Genomic DNA, 16964 nt, shown 5'->3' with positions numbered 1-16964 from the left:
AGCACAGGCAAGTATATCACCTCCTTTTAAAAACTGATGGTCTTAATTACCTTTTCTAAAAGACCAGAAAGAAATATGGCAAATGATGAATAGTGGTTTTCTTTATGTAGAAGGAATACAAGATGCTTTCTCCCCTCTATTTTTCATATTTTCCATAATGAGTATGGTTTGTTTTTTTAGAGGAGGAGCATATTAAATTCAGGAAAAATGAAGGCAGGATGCCAGCCTAGGCTTGGAATGAGTTGAGGGCCTCCAACCATTGCCCACCTAGCTCTCATTGTACCCTGTCCCTCCATAAACCCACCCACTTCCCCAGAACACACACCTAATGGATTCCTTCCCACCCCTTTGTCCAGGAAGGAGATCCCATATTGCCAGCTCTGTCCCTCTAGCTGAGTTCAAGTAGCAGGAGAAGCCCAGGGGAGACCTTGTGCAGCTCCCACTTAGAAAGTGAAGGACAGGGTGAGAGTGGCCAGATAAATACTTTCAGGGCACCCTGGAGAGGTGACTGCACCAAGGGGAGAGCCTGAGAGGTTTGCTTTGGCAGCTTGCCCCACCTGGGCTCAGCACAGCCTTGCACAGAACTCGGTGTTCCAGAATGGGTTTCTGGAAGGAGTTGTGGGGAGGACAGGGAAGGAGGGCCAAGGTGCTTGCTTGGTCTGTGTGTGCCCCAGTTGCCACCAGGTCCAGGGCAAGGCCCACTGCCCTACCACCACCCATGCGGGGCTGCCAAGGAACTTGGGGCATGGAGGATCACCAGACCTCCTAGTTCCATGAGAGGAAGTGGCTTCTGCTTGTGACATTCAAATATACTCACTATAATGGGTATTTTAAGTTGGCTCACATAGGGTGGGACAGATCATAAGGAATTTGTCAGAAAACCATAGAGAGAGCCAAGAACAGCCCTTAGCCCCTGACCTGGGGCCTCTACCAGGCACTAAGGCATTGGTGCTACTGTTCCCTGACCTTGAATTCTGGTCTCTCTAGGATGTTTTTATGCCAGGCCTTGCTGTCCTTCTGTCTAGGAGGACATGCAAGCACCAGTAAGCGGGTTGTTGGCCCCTTTACATAAGCATGACTTATGGAAGTCTAAATTTCCAGAACAGCTAAATTACGTCTTTGGCTTACAGAATAACCCAGTTATAAGATTCTTATACATAAACTTCCCATCTATCCAAAATAGCAAAGAGCAAGATACCTACAGCCATGTGCCTATGTCTAATCACAGAAAGCAAGAAGGGACTGGGGGCTGTGTAACTGAGATTTCAAGCAGACCTAGCATTTGGTGACACACGGAGGTTCCTGTAGTCTACTTATGCAGGGCAGTGAGCTGGCCAAGCCAAGGGCTGAGCCCTTACCCTGGAGTCTTACAATCCATTAGGATGATAGAAATCTGCCCCAAAGAGGCTAGCTACACCTCTGCTGTTTGCATAGCTTGGGAGCCCATGGGAGTAGGTGGCTCACAGGACAGCCCACCACCCCCTGCCTATGGTAGCCAGCACCATGGCCTACAGGACAGACCCCTCGGCCCTAGCTGAGTTCCTTAGCTGCTCTAAGGGCCTTGCCCAGACTGGGTAGAGACCATTCTGAACTGGGCCAAGTTAACCATTGACTGGGGCAAGGTGAAGGGATGGAGAGGGGCTGAGGGAGCAAGTCAGTTTCTATATTGTAAGACAAAACCCAGAGCTCCCCCCCTACACCCCGTGACCTGACACCCCTTCCCCCCCGCCCCTAGCCCTCTGCCAGACCCCTGTGTCACTTCTCCACTCTGGATAAGACGGGGATACCCTGGATAGGGACGGGGAGAGGTTCCCACCAGACAGCCAGAAACATCCTTGAGGCTGGGGTTGGGGGTAGGAGGTGATAGGTTCCAGTTCAGCAAGAGTTAATAGAGAATGGCTCCGGAGTGAAACTTTCCCAGAAGGAGCTCTGCTGGAGGCCTGGATGGTCTCCAAGAAGCCTATGGGATGAGCCCGAATTCTGCCTGCTCACCTGGGGAGAGATGGGAGCCGGCATGCCTGCGTTCCCCCTCCCCACCCGACTTGTCAGCCGTGGAGACGGAATGGGGTGCCTGACTATGCCTTGGTTTTCTCGCCCACCCACCCTCTGCCTGTACCTGCAATCCGGACTGCTGCGGGCTGGAGGCTGAGACCTTCTCTAGAGAAGGAGCTGAGGGTAGACGCTGCTTGGGAGGAAAGCTGGGGGAGCTGGGGATGCCGCCAGGGTGCCGAGTCAGTCGAGGCTGGGGCCAGGTGAGCTGGGTAGGAGCAGCTGTGCAGCAGGTGCAAGAGAAACAGGTGCGGGAGCGGGTACCTGCTCGCTGAGCCTCCAGGAGTCAAGGTGAACCTGAAACCCAGCCCCTCCCGGCTAAGTAAACAGAAGCAGAGGCCGGCTAGGGCTGATGAATATTCATCACCCCAGAAATCCAACCCAGTGCCCCTGCACCCACCCAGAGGCCAGGGTCCTCCAGAGACCGCCTATCCAGGAGGAGGAAATCCCAAGGGGAGTTGTGGGTAGGGGGAACAGGGGAGCCTCTCTCCTCAGTTTCCTTACTCGGGTGCCTGGTTGCACCTCCAGCTGTAGTCAAGGTCGTCCCGCCCCGTTTCATGCCCCAAAGAGGCTCAGACCCCTCTCCAGCACAGACCACGCCTGGACGTTGCTCCAGGCATGACCAGGAAGGGGTTAAGGGCCACTGCTCCCGTTGGCTGAGAGGGACAGGGTGCACCCAGCTCCTTTGAACTCCAGAGTCGAAACCAGTCCCTGGTTAAACTGGTTGGCAGACCGGTTCCCAGGCTGTCCGCTCCGCCCCAAGTTCAGTGCTCCTCAGGCAGGCGCTGGATAGTGGGCTGTGGTTTCCTCCTGACCTGAAGGGTCCATCCTCAAGATCTCCCTGAGTCAGAGTGGGATGAGAGTCCTGGTCCCTCCTTGGGCCAGGCTCTCCAGACCCACCACAACCTCAAAACTCCTCATCCCCTCCTCCCTGGCTTAAAGGTGGGCTTCAGGATCCTTGAAATTATATGCAAAATATATCCTATGTGTGGGGGCAGTGGGGCATTTTTTTTTTTTTTCGCCTACAGAATCATACTCTTATCAGACTCTCAAAGAGAACTGTGATGGTCTCCCCACCCCCAAGGTAACTTCCCCCAACCGTCCAGCCTTCCTTTGATAGGCCTTACTGAGTATTATAAAGCAAGCAAAACCTGGGGCGAATTATCCGAGGAGGAGGGAGGAAGAGTTCCTGGTGGGGCAGGAAGAGAGGGGAAGGCAAGGAGGTAGAGTGTGTAGAGACCTTCTCACCTGATGGCATGACCTTCAGGGGCAGCCCACATCTGGGAATATGAAGTCCAGCCATTCAGCCCCATGAAGGACACTCTGAGGGGCAATATTCACTCCCCACCAAATTGACTGAAGTTTTGTCAGGCCTGCATTATTGTTAGATTTCTCCATCTGCCCAATCCTACTTCTGCCTGGCTCCTCTCACAGACATTGATCCCTAATAAACATCTTGCCCCCAAAAGCTCACCTATCTCTGGAGAACACAACCTATGAACAGACATTTTAATTTTTGCTAGTAGGACAGAAGTGAAGGGGTAATTTTTTCACCTTTTATATTTACATTTCCTTAGTGTACTGGATTGAATAGTGCCCCACCCCCAATTTATGTCCACCTAGAACCCCAAAATGTGGCCTTATTTGGTAAACAGGGTCATTGCAGATGTAATTAGTTAAGATGAGGTCATACTAGATCAGGGTGGGCCCTAAATTTAAAGACTAGTGTCTTTATTAGAAGAGAGGCATGCAGGGAGATGGGCCATATCATGACAGAAGCAGAGACTGGGGTGATAGAGCTCAAAGCTGAGGAACACTAAGGCTTGCCTGCCGCCACCAGAAGCTGGGCGAGAGGTATGGCGCAACTGTCCCCAGAGTCATTGGAAGGAATCAACCAACCTTGCTGACACCTACATTTCAGACTTCTGGACTCCAGAACTGTGAAAGAATCTGTTTTTGATGGTTTGAGGCACCCATTTTGTGGTAATTTGTTACAATAGCCCTGGCTTACTACACACCTTGTTTCTAGTAAAGTTGAACATCTTTTCATACATATATTGGCCATTTGGTTTTCCTGTTCTCTGAAAGAATCCTTTTTTCACAGTAGAAAAACTTCTCCACCTCCCTATCTGATTGTTGTCCTTCTAGTATGCACTAAAATACTACAAATTCATTTATGGATTCCTGGACCCTTTGCACAATTCTATAGCTTTCCAGGGATCTGCTGCCCACTGGTTGGGACTCCTGTCTACAGGATTAAATTTCAACCCTTTGTCATGGACCTGAGAGTTCTTCATCATCTCCCCTAGCCAATATCTCTTCAACTTAATTTCTTTCCACTCTGCCTAAATATATCCTGTGCTCGCATAATAAATTTCTTCTTCTGGAGGAGCCATGCTGTCTTTTACCTTGTCCTTTATCCACGTTATTGCCTCTTCCTAGAATGACATCCATCATTTCTGCTTCTCTCCTCTTCCTTCTGCCACAATTCATTCCCCTTCTACAAGATTCAGCTCAAGTGTTACTCCACCCAGGAGCCCGCTCTGATGGATTTCCGTCCTCATCCCATGCCTTTACCCCCAAGTTGAGTTGGATACTCTCCTTTCTGTTTCCTTAGCACTCTGAGCACACCTCTTATTTGGTTCATGTGGATTTTTTTAAGTACCTGCTGAACATGAGCACGGTGCTAGACTCTGGGCATTCTTTCATGGGATTTAGCCCTTCACACATCATACTATAAATTTCTTTGAGGGTTGGGGCTATGTCTTCTTGTTAAGGACCCAAGTTCCTTGGCAAATGGTGCTTGGCAAACTACCCATGAAGTGCATGGGAAAGAGACTGATAGATAGGTGGTTTGGTAGTGGACTTAGTTTTCCTTCCCTTAGAAAAGCAGATTCCCTCCACCTGCCATGATGGGGATGATGAAATAATAAAATGAAGTGGCATCCTTAGGAGATGACACTTTGGATCCAATTCATGAGGCTACCCAGAGAGGAGATTCCCCCCCAGAAGACTAACAAAGGTGAAGAGATGGTGAAGGCATGGCTATCCAGGGTTTAGGGTGCAGTCAGTGGCCCCAGAGCACGACCCAGCTGGCTGACCCCTCATGGGCCTTCACTGGCCGGTGCTTGATTTGTGAAGCCAGCAGCCCTGATGTCTTCAGCCTGTTTTCCTCCCTCCGGTTCTAAGCGATTCAGCGGAGTTGACTCCAAGTCCTGAGCTGTATGTAGAGAGAGGGATAAGAAAAACTGCTGGAGAAGCACAAACCCCTCCACCCAGGCCAAGGGATCCTGGTCCCCGCTCATCACTAACTGCCTTCATGTACACGCCACACCTTCTCTTACTCCCTTTCTTTATAAGATCCATTAAGCACCTGACACTCAATGTCAGGTGTCATAAAGATAAAAGTACTGGGGTTAGAGGTGAACAAGCCTGCCCTTCCCGCCCACAAAGTGCTCACAGACTAGTTGAGGAGATAGACTGAAAAAACAAAACAAAACCAAAAAAAACCCCAACACAGATTACTCCTGCAAACAGCAGGAGGCCCAACTGAAGCTGCCGAGTTTCCAGGGCCTTCAGCCCAGCAGGCAGATATACCACACACACACACACACACACACACACACACGCGCGCGCGCGCGCACGCGCACGCGCACACTACAGTCAATGTGACTGTGAGCAAACACACAGAAGATACAGACCATAAAGTAATAAGCATATGGCAAATTAAAAAAAATGGATTATTTGATTATGAGGGGTAAACTTGCTTTTTATAGATATTGCAGGAAGATAAGCAATGGGTGTTCTTGCCCAGGATGGGTGTGGTAAGAAAGAACTTTGGAATAAGGCAAGGACTATAGGGTGGGGAGTTCTAAGTATCTTGAGGAACAACTGGGGAGAAAGTGGGAGTCTGGCTGAAGGGGAGGGAAGAAGAGACCTGGGGCTGTGGTGGCTGAGCTGCAGGAGGGTCAGGCAGGGCTGTGGGAGAAGCCATACCCTAGAGAACAAGAGTGCAGGCTACGGAGCCAGACAGGCCTGGGGTTGAATCCCAGCCCCACTAACTCCTAGCTGTATGACCTTGGACAAGCTACTTAATGATCTAAACTTTGGCTTCTCTGCCTTTAAAATCTGGCTAATAATAGTACCCACATTATAAGGTTGTTGGAAGGATCAAATTAGATAAGGCTTGTTTGTATAACATTTAGATCTACACTGGCCTGAGGCAAATGGTTATCACTTAATAAGCAAGCTGACAACAACAAAGGACGGCAAAGCAGCCTGCATACACAGTACCCTGGGGCTATGTGCTCTCCCGTCCCAAGTTGGCACAAGCCTGCTATGTCCTCCCTACCTCTCTACATGTGCTCCTCTCCCCCAGACGGTGTCCTCTGCTAAATCATCAGAGAAGTGAGAGATTCATAGAAGCATCCCACATCCTCTCCCCGCTACTTTACAGATGCTGGGAGCCCCAAGGACCTCGTGCACACGCCACATCTTCTCTTATTGGTCTGCCCTGGATGCCAGACCACTTATGTGCTCATCTGCCCATAGGCCCTGAAGTTATCTATGACCCTGAAAAAAGACAAACAGAATACTGCCCAAGCCCACACTCCTATGCTCTCTAGGGCAGCCACCCTGAGGCCAGCAGCCTCTCAGAACTGTCCTTAAACATCCTTTTGTTCCATGAGTCACTCAGGGTACTACAGGTGGGGTTGGGTGCCAGTGGTCTCTGCCTCCACCAACTCACCTGGACTGGGCCTTCCAGACTCACCCTGCCCTGCTCTGTCCTGCCTGCTGATTCAAGGAGGAGAGATGCACCTTGAGGATAAGGCAGGGCCATGCTTCCCAGGATACCCCAGGGAGCCAGGAATACAGTTGGAGCCCAGAAAGTGTTTGTTTAATCATCGGGGAGCCCCAGCAATTCCTACAGTCTGAGTCAGGACCTGAAATGAGAGCCAAATTCTCATGAGAGAGCCTTGAAGAAGCCCTTAGTTCCGCCCTATGAGCCATCTTAAGGAAGTCATTCAACCCATTTTATAATGATTAACGTTTCACACACACACGTACACACAGAGCTGACAAAGCATGAGAAACTATATTAAAGCATGTTGTAAACTGTAAAGAGTTATATACATCTAGTATGTTTATTTTTTTAGCATATAAACAGAAATACACTGAGATAGAATAGTGCTATCTCCATGTTAAGGAAATTGTGGCTGACAGAGAGGTTATTGAAATGATCTAAGATCTCACTAGGCAGAAATCTAGGTCTTCTCACTACTGTATCATACTACACAATTCAATAAAAAATTTACTGAGTCCAAAGTGCTGTGCCGAGGAGGAGGTGGGGGTTCATTTAGAAAAAAACAGGCAGAGCTTCTTATGGGAGGAGCACAAAATGGCACACCCAGCCCTGTGAAACCCTGGGGATCTGTCCTCAGCCCACCCCCTCTCCTCACTCTACCCGCTTCTTGCCCTGTCTCATGCCCTCTCTTAGCTTCAGCTACTACAGTTATAGACCCCAGTGCCTCCTACACACTTTCTACATGGGGGCCCCCCTGCACCACTAATCCCACAAATTCAAATCCAAAATCCCCTCCTCCCCAACACCTGTTCAGCATCCTGCACCCCTGTCTCAGGTGATGGCTCTTCTATTCAACCCTCTAGGTATTGTCCTTGCTGTCATTCTCCCCACCCCCACCCCAACACAGCCATTTGATTGCCGAGTCCCAGAGGTTAGGTCAGGCCCTAACCTCTGCACAATAACCGCCTGACAGTCTCCTGTCTCCAGTCTTATCTCTCATGAATCCATCCTCCTTGAAGGCAATCTGTACAGGTCCCTCCCTGCTTCAAACCCTTAAAACCCTCCAGTGGTTCCTCTTGGCTGGGGTGAAGTACAAGTTCTTTAAAGAGGCTCCCTATGATAGGACCCTTCCACCTTCACAATCTCTTCTCTGGCTACTCCCTGCCTCACACCTTTTAGTGCACAGTAGCGAGCCTGCCTGTAGGGCCAATCTCATGAGCATGAGACCTATGCAGTGCCCACTGGAAATTCTTCACATTTTTTAACAAGGGGCCCCACATTTTTTAACAAGGGGCCCCACATTTTCATTTTGCACTGAACCCCACTAATTATGTTGCTGGCCCTGCCTGCCTGTTGTTCTCTGTACCCCTCTTGCTGTTTGTGGCCTCCAAAGCTTTTGTCTGTACGGTCTCATCCACCCGCCTTGAGGACACCCCCTCCACACATTACCCCTCTTTCGCAGCTCTTCCTTTAAGACTCAATTTCCGTGTTATCTTTGCGATGCCTCCCTTGACTTTCCTCTCTCTCCTTCCCTGCCCTAATCACCTAACACGCAGCAGGTGCTTACTACAAGTCTATTAGATAAAGTGAATGGGAGGGCAAAGTGTGACAAGTGACACAAGAAATCTACAAACTACGAGAGACTTAAAGGGAGGGAAGGCCGGAAAGGCATTTCTAACGGCCTCCAGGCTACACAACTCGGCGCTAGGACCCGGCCAGCAGACGTGTATATCCGTGCGCAGAGGGCCAGCACGGCTGGGATCGGCTCTCGGGCGCCGCCTGCCGCGATCGCGCCGCCGCTGCAGCCCTCTCCTGGCGCCCCGCCCCTCTCCGTCCCTGAGCCCGCCTCGCATCTCCCATTGGCTGTCTTCTGTTCTCCCGCCCCTCCCGGGCTCAGCCATTCGGAGCCCCGGGGTGGTGGGGCTTGCGGCCAGGGGTGGAGCGCGCGCCCCAATTGGCTCTGAAGAAAGCGGCGACGTGGCTGGAGGAGGCCGGTTTGTCGCTAAACTGAGACTCTGCCAAGCCAGCGCTGGATTTCTAGTGGGCGGGGAGGGCCTGGGTCGTCGGCCGGAAGCGGAAGTGGAGGAAAGATGCAGGTGGGGGTACGGGAGCTGGGGAAATGGGGGGCTAGCCTGGGGTCCCTGGACTGGGTTCAGCCCGTCCTTCCCTAACCTGCTTCCTCGGCCTCTCTCTTGGGCGGGCGCAGTCTTCCCCAGCTCGTCGTTTTTGCCTCGCAGTGTGGCAGTTGTGCCCGTGAAATGAGCGCGCGAGTGGCACGCCCCTTCCCTGCGTTCACACCCCGATTTCTGTTGTGTTTCCCGCTAGGACCATCAGCACGTGCCCATCGACATCCAGACCAGCAAGCTGCTCGGTAGGCGGGGGCGCCCCTGCGCAGCCGCTTGTTTTGAGGAGGCCCGGCCCTTTGCCGCACCCTGCTGCCAACAGCTGGGAGCCTTGATGCCCCCAAGGCCCCTGTTGAGGCACTGACCAGTCGCCATGTTCAATGTCTCCATTTGTGGCGGAGCTGCCTTGTAAGAGGAGCTGGACGGAACCATACACAGAGTCTGTACTTGACCAGCGTTTTCTACTTTAACATTTGTAACATGTGCTGTCAAATCATATTCAGGCACAGAGAGGGTAATAGCTTCCTGTAAAGACGGTCATGTACTGAGTGACAGATCTGAAATTAGAACTTAAGTCTGTCTGTCAGGCTCCAATGTCTGTGCCTTTTTTATTATGCTGGGAAAAACTCTCCTTCCTTTCGTTTTATTTATTTTTTTAAAAATTTATTTATTTGTTTTTATGTTGACATTGGTTAATGAAATCCAATAAGTTTCAGCTCCTTTCGTTTTAAAAGCTTCCATCTCTCCTTGACTCCAGGTGTAAGAGGGACATAGACCCAGTTAGAAATAAAGACCTGTTAGTGGCCGGGACCCCTCCCTGCTGTCTGTATCTGATCTACATACCTCCTTCCCAGTTCAGGGCCAGGGAAGGGCCTCTTCATTCTGACTCCTCCAGGGCAAGTGCACAGCTCCTGGGTTTTTACATGCTCATTGGATTAATTGATTTGATGCTAGTTTTGTCAAGATGACGCCTATCTCACTACCTCGTTCCTTTGCTTCTAGTTCCATGACATCCGCAGAATTTTGCTTCCTGAAAAATTTAAAGGAATACAGCAGAGGGAGTATAATGATAACTAGTGTGGGACCCCAGTGTTTGACCAGTTGGCAGGTTTATTAACCAGGAAATGTTCTGAATTCACCACTGTGGGCCATTTAATCAGTCCTGTGTGGTGGAGCTTCTTTAGATTCATTTCAGATTTGTTTCAGTTCTTTAGCGCATGTGCAGTTTTGGTATATGTCGTTGGTCATGAGAGGGACCAATAAAACAACAACCATTCATTGAGGGTTTGCTCTATAGCAGGTGCTGTTTTAAGCACTTGACATTGTAAAAATGAAGATCGCTAAGATTTATTGATCCTTGCCATGTGCCAGGCACGATGCTCAGTGTTTTATCTGCATTCCCCCTTGTACTCGGTATCTTATTCCCATTTACATATGGGAAACCGAGGCTTAGAGAGCTTGAGAGACTTGCCCAAGAGAGTTAATAATTAGAAGCCAGGACCATCTGACCACAAAACCTAGCTCTTAGCTCTCGCCTACTGAGAAAGCATGCATGGCTATCAGCTACTCACATCCTCCTCTAAAAACACAAATCTGGGCCCAAACTCCAGGAGGTCAGTCACGTGGTCAGTCACATGTGCAGGCTGGTATTTCACTGGGTGGAATAGACCAGTGCTATCTAGTCCTTAAGGCGCTATAGGTATTAAAGGCTTTGCAGTTGTTCATTCATCCAGTATTTGGCATAACCATCTGTATTTTCCATTGTCATGATTAATCCCAGCCCTGAGGAAGTGGAAGTTGAACAGCATCCTTTGTCAGTAAGAAAGATATAATTACCCATAGAAGCCAAAATATTATGGAGAATTTAGAGTGGTCAAAAGTAGCACTTTGATGTCAAGATCAATTTAAAGTTATTTTTTATACCCGTGTCAAGGCAATTGCTCTATGAAGCAGGCTGCCAGAGTCTCTTTAGCCCTAAGCACCCCTTTGGGCCTGTCTTTACTCCTATCTCCCCTTGACCTTCACACCTTAACCAATATGAATACAACTTTCAGCCAATATTTTAGTGTTTTTTACTTGAATTAGTGATGGAATTTTGGCCATATGAATGGGAACGCTGTGATCTGGGTGTTTCTCGCAGATTGGCTGGTGGACAGAAGGCACTGTAATCTGAAATGGCAGAGTCTGGTGTTGACGATTCGAGAGAAGATCAATGCTGCCATCCAGGACATGCCAGAAAACGAAGAGATCGCCCAACTGCTCTCTGGATCTTGTGAGTGCTTTGGGCTACCTTACTGGGACCTCCTTCCTGAAGCAGTATATAGCAGCTAAGCTGCTCTCCTGTTGTTTAGTCTCAGGGCAGATCCCTAGAGAAAGATTTCTGTTTGGGCATAGATGCTGGTTTCTTCCAACACAAACTGATGACGGGCAGAGCTAAATGCACATGGCTGACCCATGCTAAAATTCCTGACACATACATGGGTCAGCCATGTGCATTGGCCAGAGTAGGTGGGAAGATACTGGAATTCTTAAAGTCTTACTTGCTTTCCAGACATTCACTACTTCCACTGCCTGAAAATCGTGGACCTTCTCAAAGGCACTGAAGCTTCCACGAAAAATATCTTTGGCCGGTACTCTTCACAGCGAATGAAGGCAAGTGTGGGTGAGGGCGGTAATGGGACCAGAGCCTCTCTGGTCTCTCTGAGGATCAGGTGGAGATGCCTACGTGGGATGCTTTCTGCACTTTTTCTCTGTCCTTATAGTTTATGCCAAAAGTAGCTCCTGCCCCGGATGTACATTTCAGACCTGCTGCTTTGGGAATTGCTCGTTGGCACCATGCTCTTACAGTAAAGCGGGTGGTCCAGCCAGCCTCACAAAGGAGGACGAGGAGTTTGTGTTTGGTGTGATACGAGAGCTTCCCCCGTTTGGGGATTGAGCGGGCGTGTGGCTGCTGAGTGCTGTTCTCGCTCACTTTCTGTCTCTGTTCTTCCCCAGGACTGGCAGGAGATTGTAGCCCTGTATGAGAAGGACAACACCTACCTAGGTAGAGTGGCCCAGCCTGGGTGTCCTGGCGTCTATGGGGAAGCCCACTCCTGGAGTTGTGAGACACTAGGCTTCTAGGAGGCAGGAGGCACAGTCCGTGTGGGGGAAAGAGGTTGGGCTGTAGATGTTTGTAAGGTAGGAAAATAAATTCCACAAAGAGTGTTGGGAAGAGGAGAAGGACCAGGCAGGTAGCAGGCATTTGCTGGGCCTGACGCAGCTGGTGTTTGTGGGTCCTCCACCACTGACCTCTTGGTAAGGTGGACTGCAGGGTTCTCACCCTTCTCCGCAACCCCATTCTCTACTAGGCAGAAGAGGCATGGAGCATCCTTGGGGCTATATTGGGTCCCTGAGAGGGTAACTAAAGGGCTGATTATAGTTCGGGTGTTTTTTCTAATAGTGCAAATAATAACAATAATAGCTACTATGTATCAAGCACCTATTAAATAGAAACAATTGTACTTGGTATTTTACATGGAGTCTCTTTTTTAATCCTCACAGTAAATATTATTGTCCCTGTGTTACACGTGAGGATTGGGTTAGAAGGGTTAAATGGCTGTCTTAGTTTCCACAACTAGAAAGGGAAGGAGCTGGGAGGCCACCCCCATGCTCTTCGCCACCCTCTAGGGTATATGTGTGCCTGGCCTGGGGCCTGCTTGCCTTACGGTGTAGGTGTCTGAGGTGAATTTCCTGGGCCCTCTTCAGTGGAACTCTCTAGCCTCCTGGTTCGGAATGTCAACTATGAGATCCCCTTGCTGAAGAAGCAGATCGCCAAGTGCCAGCAGCTGCAGCAAGAATATAGCCGCAAGGAGGAGGAGGGCCAGGCGGGGGCCGCCGAGATGAGGGAGCAGTTCTACCACTCGTGCAAACAGTATGGCATCACGGTGAGCGGGACGGATCTCGGTGAGGTGGGGGGGCACCTGGGGCCTCACACCTTTGCATCTGGAAAGGGCTTCCTTCTCAGCCAGGTTGTGCCCTTTTTGGGCCACTTTCTCTCCTGTCTCAGGTCTTCGTGTGTTTTCTTTAATCTGTTGTATTCTGCTTCCCGACACTCTGTCTGAGTCCGCCTCTTCGATTCTCTCTAGGGAGACAGTGTCCGAAGAGAACTGCTGGCCCTGGTGAAGGAGCTGCCGAGTCAGCTGGCGGAGATCGGGGTTGGGGCTCAGTCCCTGGGGGAAGCCATTGACCTGTACCAGGCCTGTGTGGGGTTTGTGTGTGAAAGGTAAAGAGGACTTCAGTGTCTCTCTAGCAGGGGGAACAGTTTGCCTATTTTCCCTGCCTGTTCTCACTTCTTCACTTTTCCCACATGCCATTTGAGTTTTATTTTACACACTTGAACCCCTGGGAGCCTTGTCCACCTGACTTGATGGCCCAGGCCGAAGCCCAGCGTGGGCTTCGTGAGTGGGCAGGAGGAAGGTCAGTTATGTGCTCTGTTGCAGCCCCAACGAGCAGGTGTTGCCGATGCTGCGATTCGTGCAGACGCGGGGCAACTCCACGGTGTACGAGTGGAGGACGGGGACGGAGCCCTCCGTGGTGGAGCGGCCGCACCTCGAAGAGCCTCCTGAGCAGGCAGAAGAGGATGCGGTAAGACAAGCCGAGGGAGAGCTGTTTCCCTCCAACACACGCAGCCCAGCCTGCCGCAACCTGAATTCAGAGTCTCAGAGGAGGAAGGGGGACTTGTGTGAGAGAGACTAGAGGTGGAAGGGCCCAGAAGGCCCTACGCCTTTATTCTTCTGGCCTTCTGGAGATCAGAGTATGGACGAGTGCTGAAAAGACTCAACAAGTTGGTTGGCTTTGAACTAGGAACCCTGCAGTCCCACAAGCTCTCCAAAGGTGGGCTCTCCTTCGGGGAGCTTTAAGGCCATTGCATTTAATCAGTGTGCTAGCACTCCCTGCAGAAGTAGCTGAGGCCTTGGGGAGGCAGGTCCCTTTTTTTCACCCACCTTCTCTGAGCTAACATTTTTTTTTCCCCTTCTAGATTGACTGGGGCGACTTTGGGGCGGAGGTGGCTTCCGAAGGGACTGACTCTGGCATCTCTGCCCAGGCTGCTGGAATTGACTGGGGCATCTCCCTGGAATCGGACTCGAAGGTTAGGATGCCCTCTCAGTCCATCTCTGAGGATTCTTTGTGATGGCTGCGTCAGCGATAAAAGCGTTGTCCGTGCCTTTAAAGGCATCACTCGAAGTTCGTAGCTCTCAGACCAGTTGCAGTCTGAGGGAGAGGCAGAGTCTCCAAAGTGACATGTCAGCGTCTTGATCTCTTTCCTCTTGGTGTTTGGGGCACGGTGTGGAGGTGTAGGCAGGTGGTAATTCCACAAAGCAGGGTGAAGGTGGCAACATACATGGCCCCACACTGCCATCTCTGCCACCTACATCAGAGCTGCTTGTCCTTCAAACGGTTAAAATGTACAGTCATTGAACTTATTGAGGGTTTGTTTTTTTTCCGGCTCCTTTTGCTGGAGTAAATCTGCCAACACTGCCGGGGTTCTTTGCTCTCCCCCCAGGAAGCTGGGGGTGATGGGATAGACTGGGGAGACGATGCTGCTGCTTTGCAGATCACAGTGCTGGAAGCTGGAACCCAGAGTAAGTGCACCCGTCCATCCCCTGCGTCCCTGGCAGAAGTCGGTACTCAAAGGCACCCTTATCTCTAGAAACAAAAAATACACTGCTGAGTTTGAGCTTCTTGCACATTTAACAGTTTCTTCAAAATCTTGGTAAAGCTGTGAGTGCAGGGGAAAAGAGAGAGTTCCTAAAATTAAGTCTAGAAACTCTCAACATTTTGGTGACTGAACATGGGTCGCCCATTCTGGTAGGGGTGGTTCCTGGAGGGCTGATAGGCTCCGTAGTCGGACCTGACCGCCTTTTTTCTCCAGCCGAGAGGCTGTAGCGGTGAGCTAAACCACGAGAGGGCAGTGCAGGATGAAACTTCACTCCCACCGCCCACCAGATTGGAGGGCTGGCCTTACCGCTCCTTAGAACTCAGCTCTATGGTCCTCTTCACAGGCGCGGGGCTGGCTGTGGTGCCTGATCAGGGTGGAGACATGGGAAAGAGAAACTCTTCCCCCTTCGGTTGGGACAGGAAGTGATTTTAGTACAGTGAATTGGTGTACATATTAACCATCGGGGCTTCTCAGACTTGGAGATCTCCTCCTGTCCTCAGCTCCTTCACCACCTCTCTGTCTCTCTTCCTGGCAGCTCCAGAGGGCGTTGCTAGGGGCTCAGATGCCCTGACACTTCTTGAATACCCTGAGACCCGGAATCAGTTTATCGATGAGCTCATGGAGGTACCTTCATCCTCTGGGAGAAGGCGGGAGGCCTGGTATCAACACAGGCAGCATCACTTCAGACAGCTGACCTCACTCTTTCTATTTGTGTAAAGGGCACTGAACGCTTTCCTCGTTCTGGAGCAGGGCCTCACATATTTGGATGGGTACCATTCATCCAACAAATACTTGTTGTGCGCCTCTTAAGCCCTGGCACTGCCTGAGGTGCCAGAGATTGAGCAGGGAACAAGACAAAGTCCTTGACTTCCTGGAGCTTATGTTCTAGTGGGGAAGGCAGACAAGAAACAAGATGAATCAAGTAAAATATGCAGTATGTTGGGTGTTAACATAAGTGCCACGGAGGAAGAAGCCAGAGAGGGAGATGGGGATTGTTGGGAAGGGCTGCAGGGCTTTATATCGGGTGGCCAGGGAAGGCCTCCTTGCGAAGGTGACCAGTAAGTCAAGGCCTGCAGGGGTGCAGAGAGCCATGCCGAAGTCTGGGAGAAGAGCTTTCCAGGCGGAGGGAGCAACTGCAAAGGCCCTGAGATGAGAGTGTGCCCTGCTCATTTGATGAACAAGGAGGTCAGTGTGGCAGAGCAGGGAGCTGGGGGAGGTAAAGGAGATCAGAGAGGTGAAGCATCTGAACTTTGGCTTTTACTCTAAGTAAACTGAGAAGCTGCGAGAGGTTTTTCAGCAGGTTTGGAGCCATTTACTCTCATTTGTATTTCCTTACCATCCCTGTGGCTAAGGTGTCGAGCAGCCCAGAATAAGGAACCAGTGTTTTTGGACCTTCATGGTGGGACTGGGAAGCTGGGGACCTGTCCTTGCTAATCTCTGAGTCTGTTGCCTTCCCAGTGGCCTGCTGGTTGGGGAGGGCTTCATAAAAGTTCTTGTCCTCACCAGTTCCATCCTCTCTCTGCCCAGAGAGATCTTTCTTATCTCTAGGAGAGAATAGAACAAAAGAGATCAAGTTCTGGGGTCGAATAAGAGTGACAAGATATGTGTCTGGTTCTCGGATTCTTCATAGCTGTTTCTTAGTCTGGGGCTCCTCGAATATGGATTCCTATGCTTAGAGTTCCTCTCCTCCCATGGAGAGAAAATACCTTCACTGTGGCAGGAAGAACCCTTTGAATCTGCATTCTTAGTTACCTGATCCATAGGTTAGGAGGAAGCAGAGGGGTTCAGGGCTAGGTAGGGCCTGAAATAGAAATGGGGTACCAAAGAGTGACAGCAGAGGCTGCCCCAAACTCTGATGTTATAGGTGGTGAGTTTCTAGCAATAAAAGTGTTCGGAGAAAAGAACCCCTCCCCACTGAGAGTCTAAGGCCCACATTTCATTCATTCTGATCAGTCTGAGGGTTAGTTTCTGAGTTCTCTTTTTGGTTTGAACCAAATCCTCTTTGGTCCTCAGCTCGAGATCTTCTTGTCCCAGAGAGCAGTGGAAATGAGTGAAGAGGCAGACATCCTGTCTGTGAGCCAGTTCCAGCTGGCTCCAGCCATCTTGCAAGGCCAGACCAAAGCAAAGATGGTTTCTATGGCGTCAGCGCTGCAGGTTCTGATTGGCCGGCTCACCAGTCTTCGAATGCAGCACCTCTTTATGATCCTGGCCTCACCAAGGTCTGGCTTTCCCCTTGACGTTGGGCTGTTCCGGGGAGCCTAATCAGGGCTCCACCACCTTGAGCAGCCCC

General features: G+C 50.6%; 1 protein-coding gene across 3 annotated transcripts; it reads left to right on the top strand.

Moving 5' to 3' along the window:
• The first annotated feature begins 8752 nt into the window (after positions 1 to 8752).
• CDK5RAP3 (CDK5 regulatory subunit associated protein 3) lies at positions 8753 to 16957 on the top strand. Of its 3 annotated transcripts, XM_023524687.1 has the most exons (13): positions 8818 to 8949; positions 9179 to 9224; positions 9734 to 9872; positions 11117 to 11248; positions 11528 to 11628; positions 11971 to 12019; positions 12721 to 12899; positions 13101 to 13237; positions 13455 to 13599; positions 13994 to 14104; positions 14519 to 14597; positions 15210 to 15298; positions 16688 to 16957. In XM_023524687.1, the coding sequence occupies exons 4-13, from the start codon at positions 11206 to 11208 to the stop codon at positions 16934 to 16936; spliced, it is 1182 nt and encodes a 393-aa protein (XP_023380455.1). In that variant the 5' UTR covers positions 8818 to 8949; positions 9179 to 9224; positions 9734 to 9872; positions 11117 to 11205; the 3' UTR covers positions 16937 to 16957. The 3 variants fall into 3 exon arrangements, with proteins under 3 accessions (XP_011381012.1, XP_023380454.1, XP_023380455.1); XM_011382710.2 differs by lacking the exon at positions 9734 to 9872 and having other exon boundaries at positions 8753 to 8949; XM_023524686.1 differs by lacking the exon at positions 9734 to 9872 and having other exon boundaries at positions 8816 to 8955.
• The last annotated feature ends 7 nt before the right edge of the window (positions 16958 to 16964 follow it).

Source organism: Pteropus vampyrus, unplaced genomic scaffold (genome assembly GCF_000151845.1).
Source record: "Pteropus vampyrus isolate Shadow unplaced genomic scaffold, Pvam_2.0 Scaffold486, whole genome shotgun sequence".
Classification (NCBI taxonomy): domain Eukaryota; kingdom Metazoa; phylum Chordata; class Mammalia; order Chiroptera; family Pteropodidae; genus Pteropus; species Pteropus vampyrus.
Note: the sequence above shows the minus strand (reverse complement) of the source record. Positions and strands in the feature narration are given on the sequence as shown.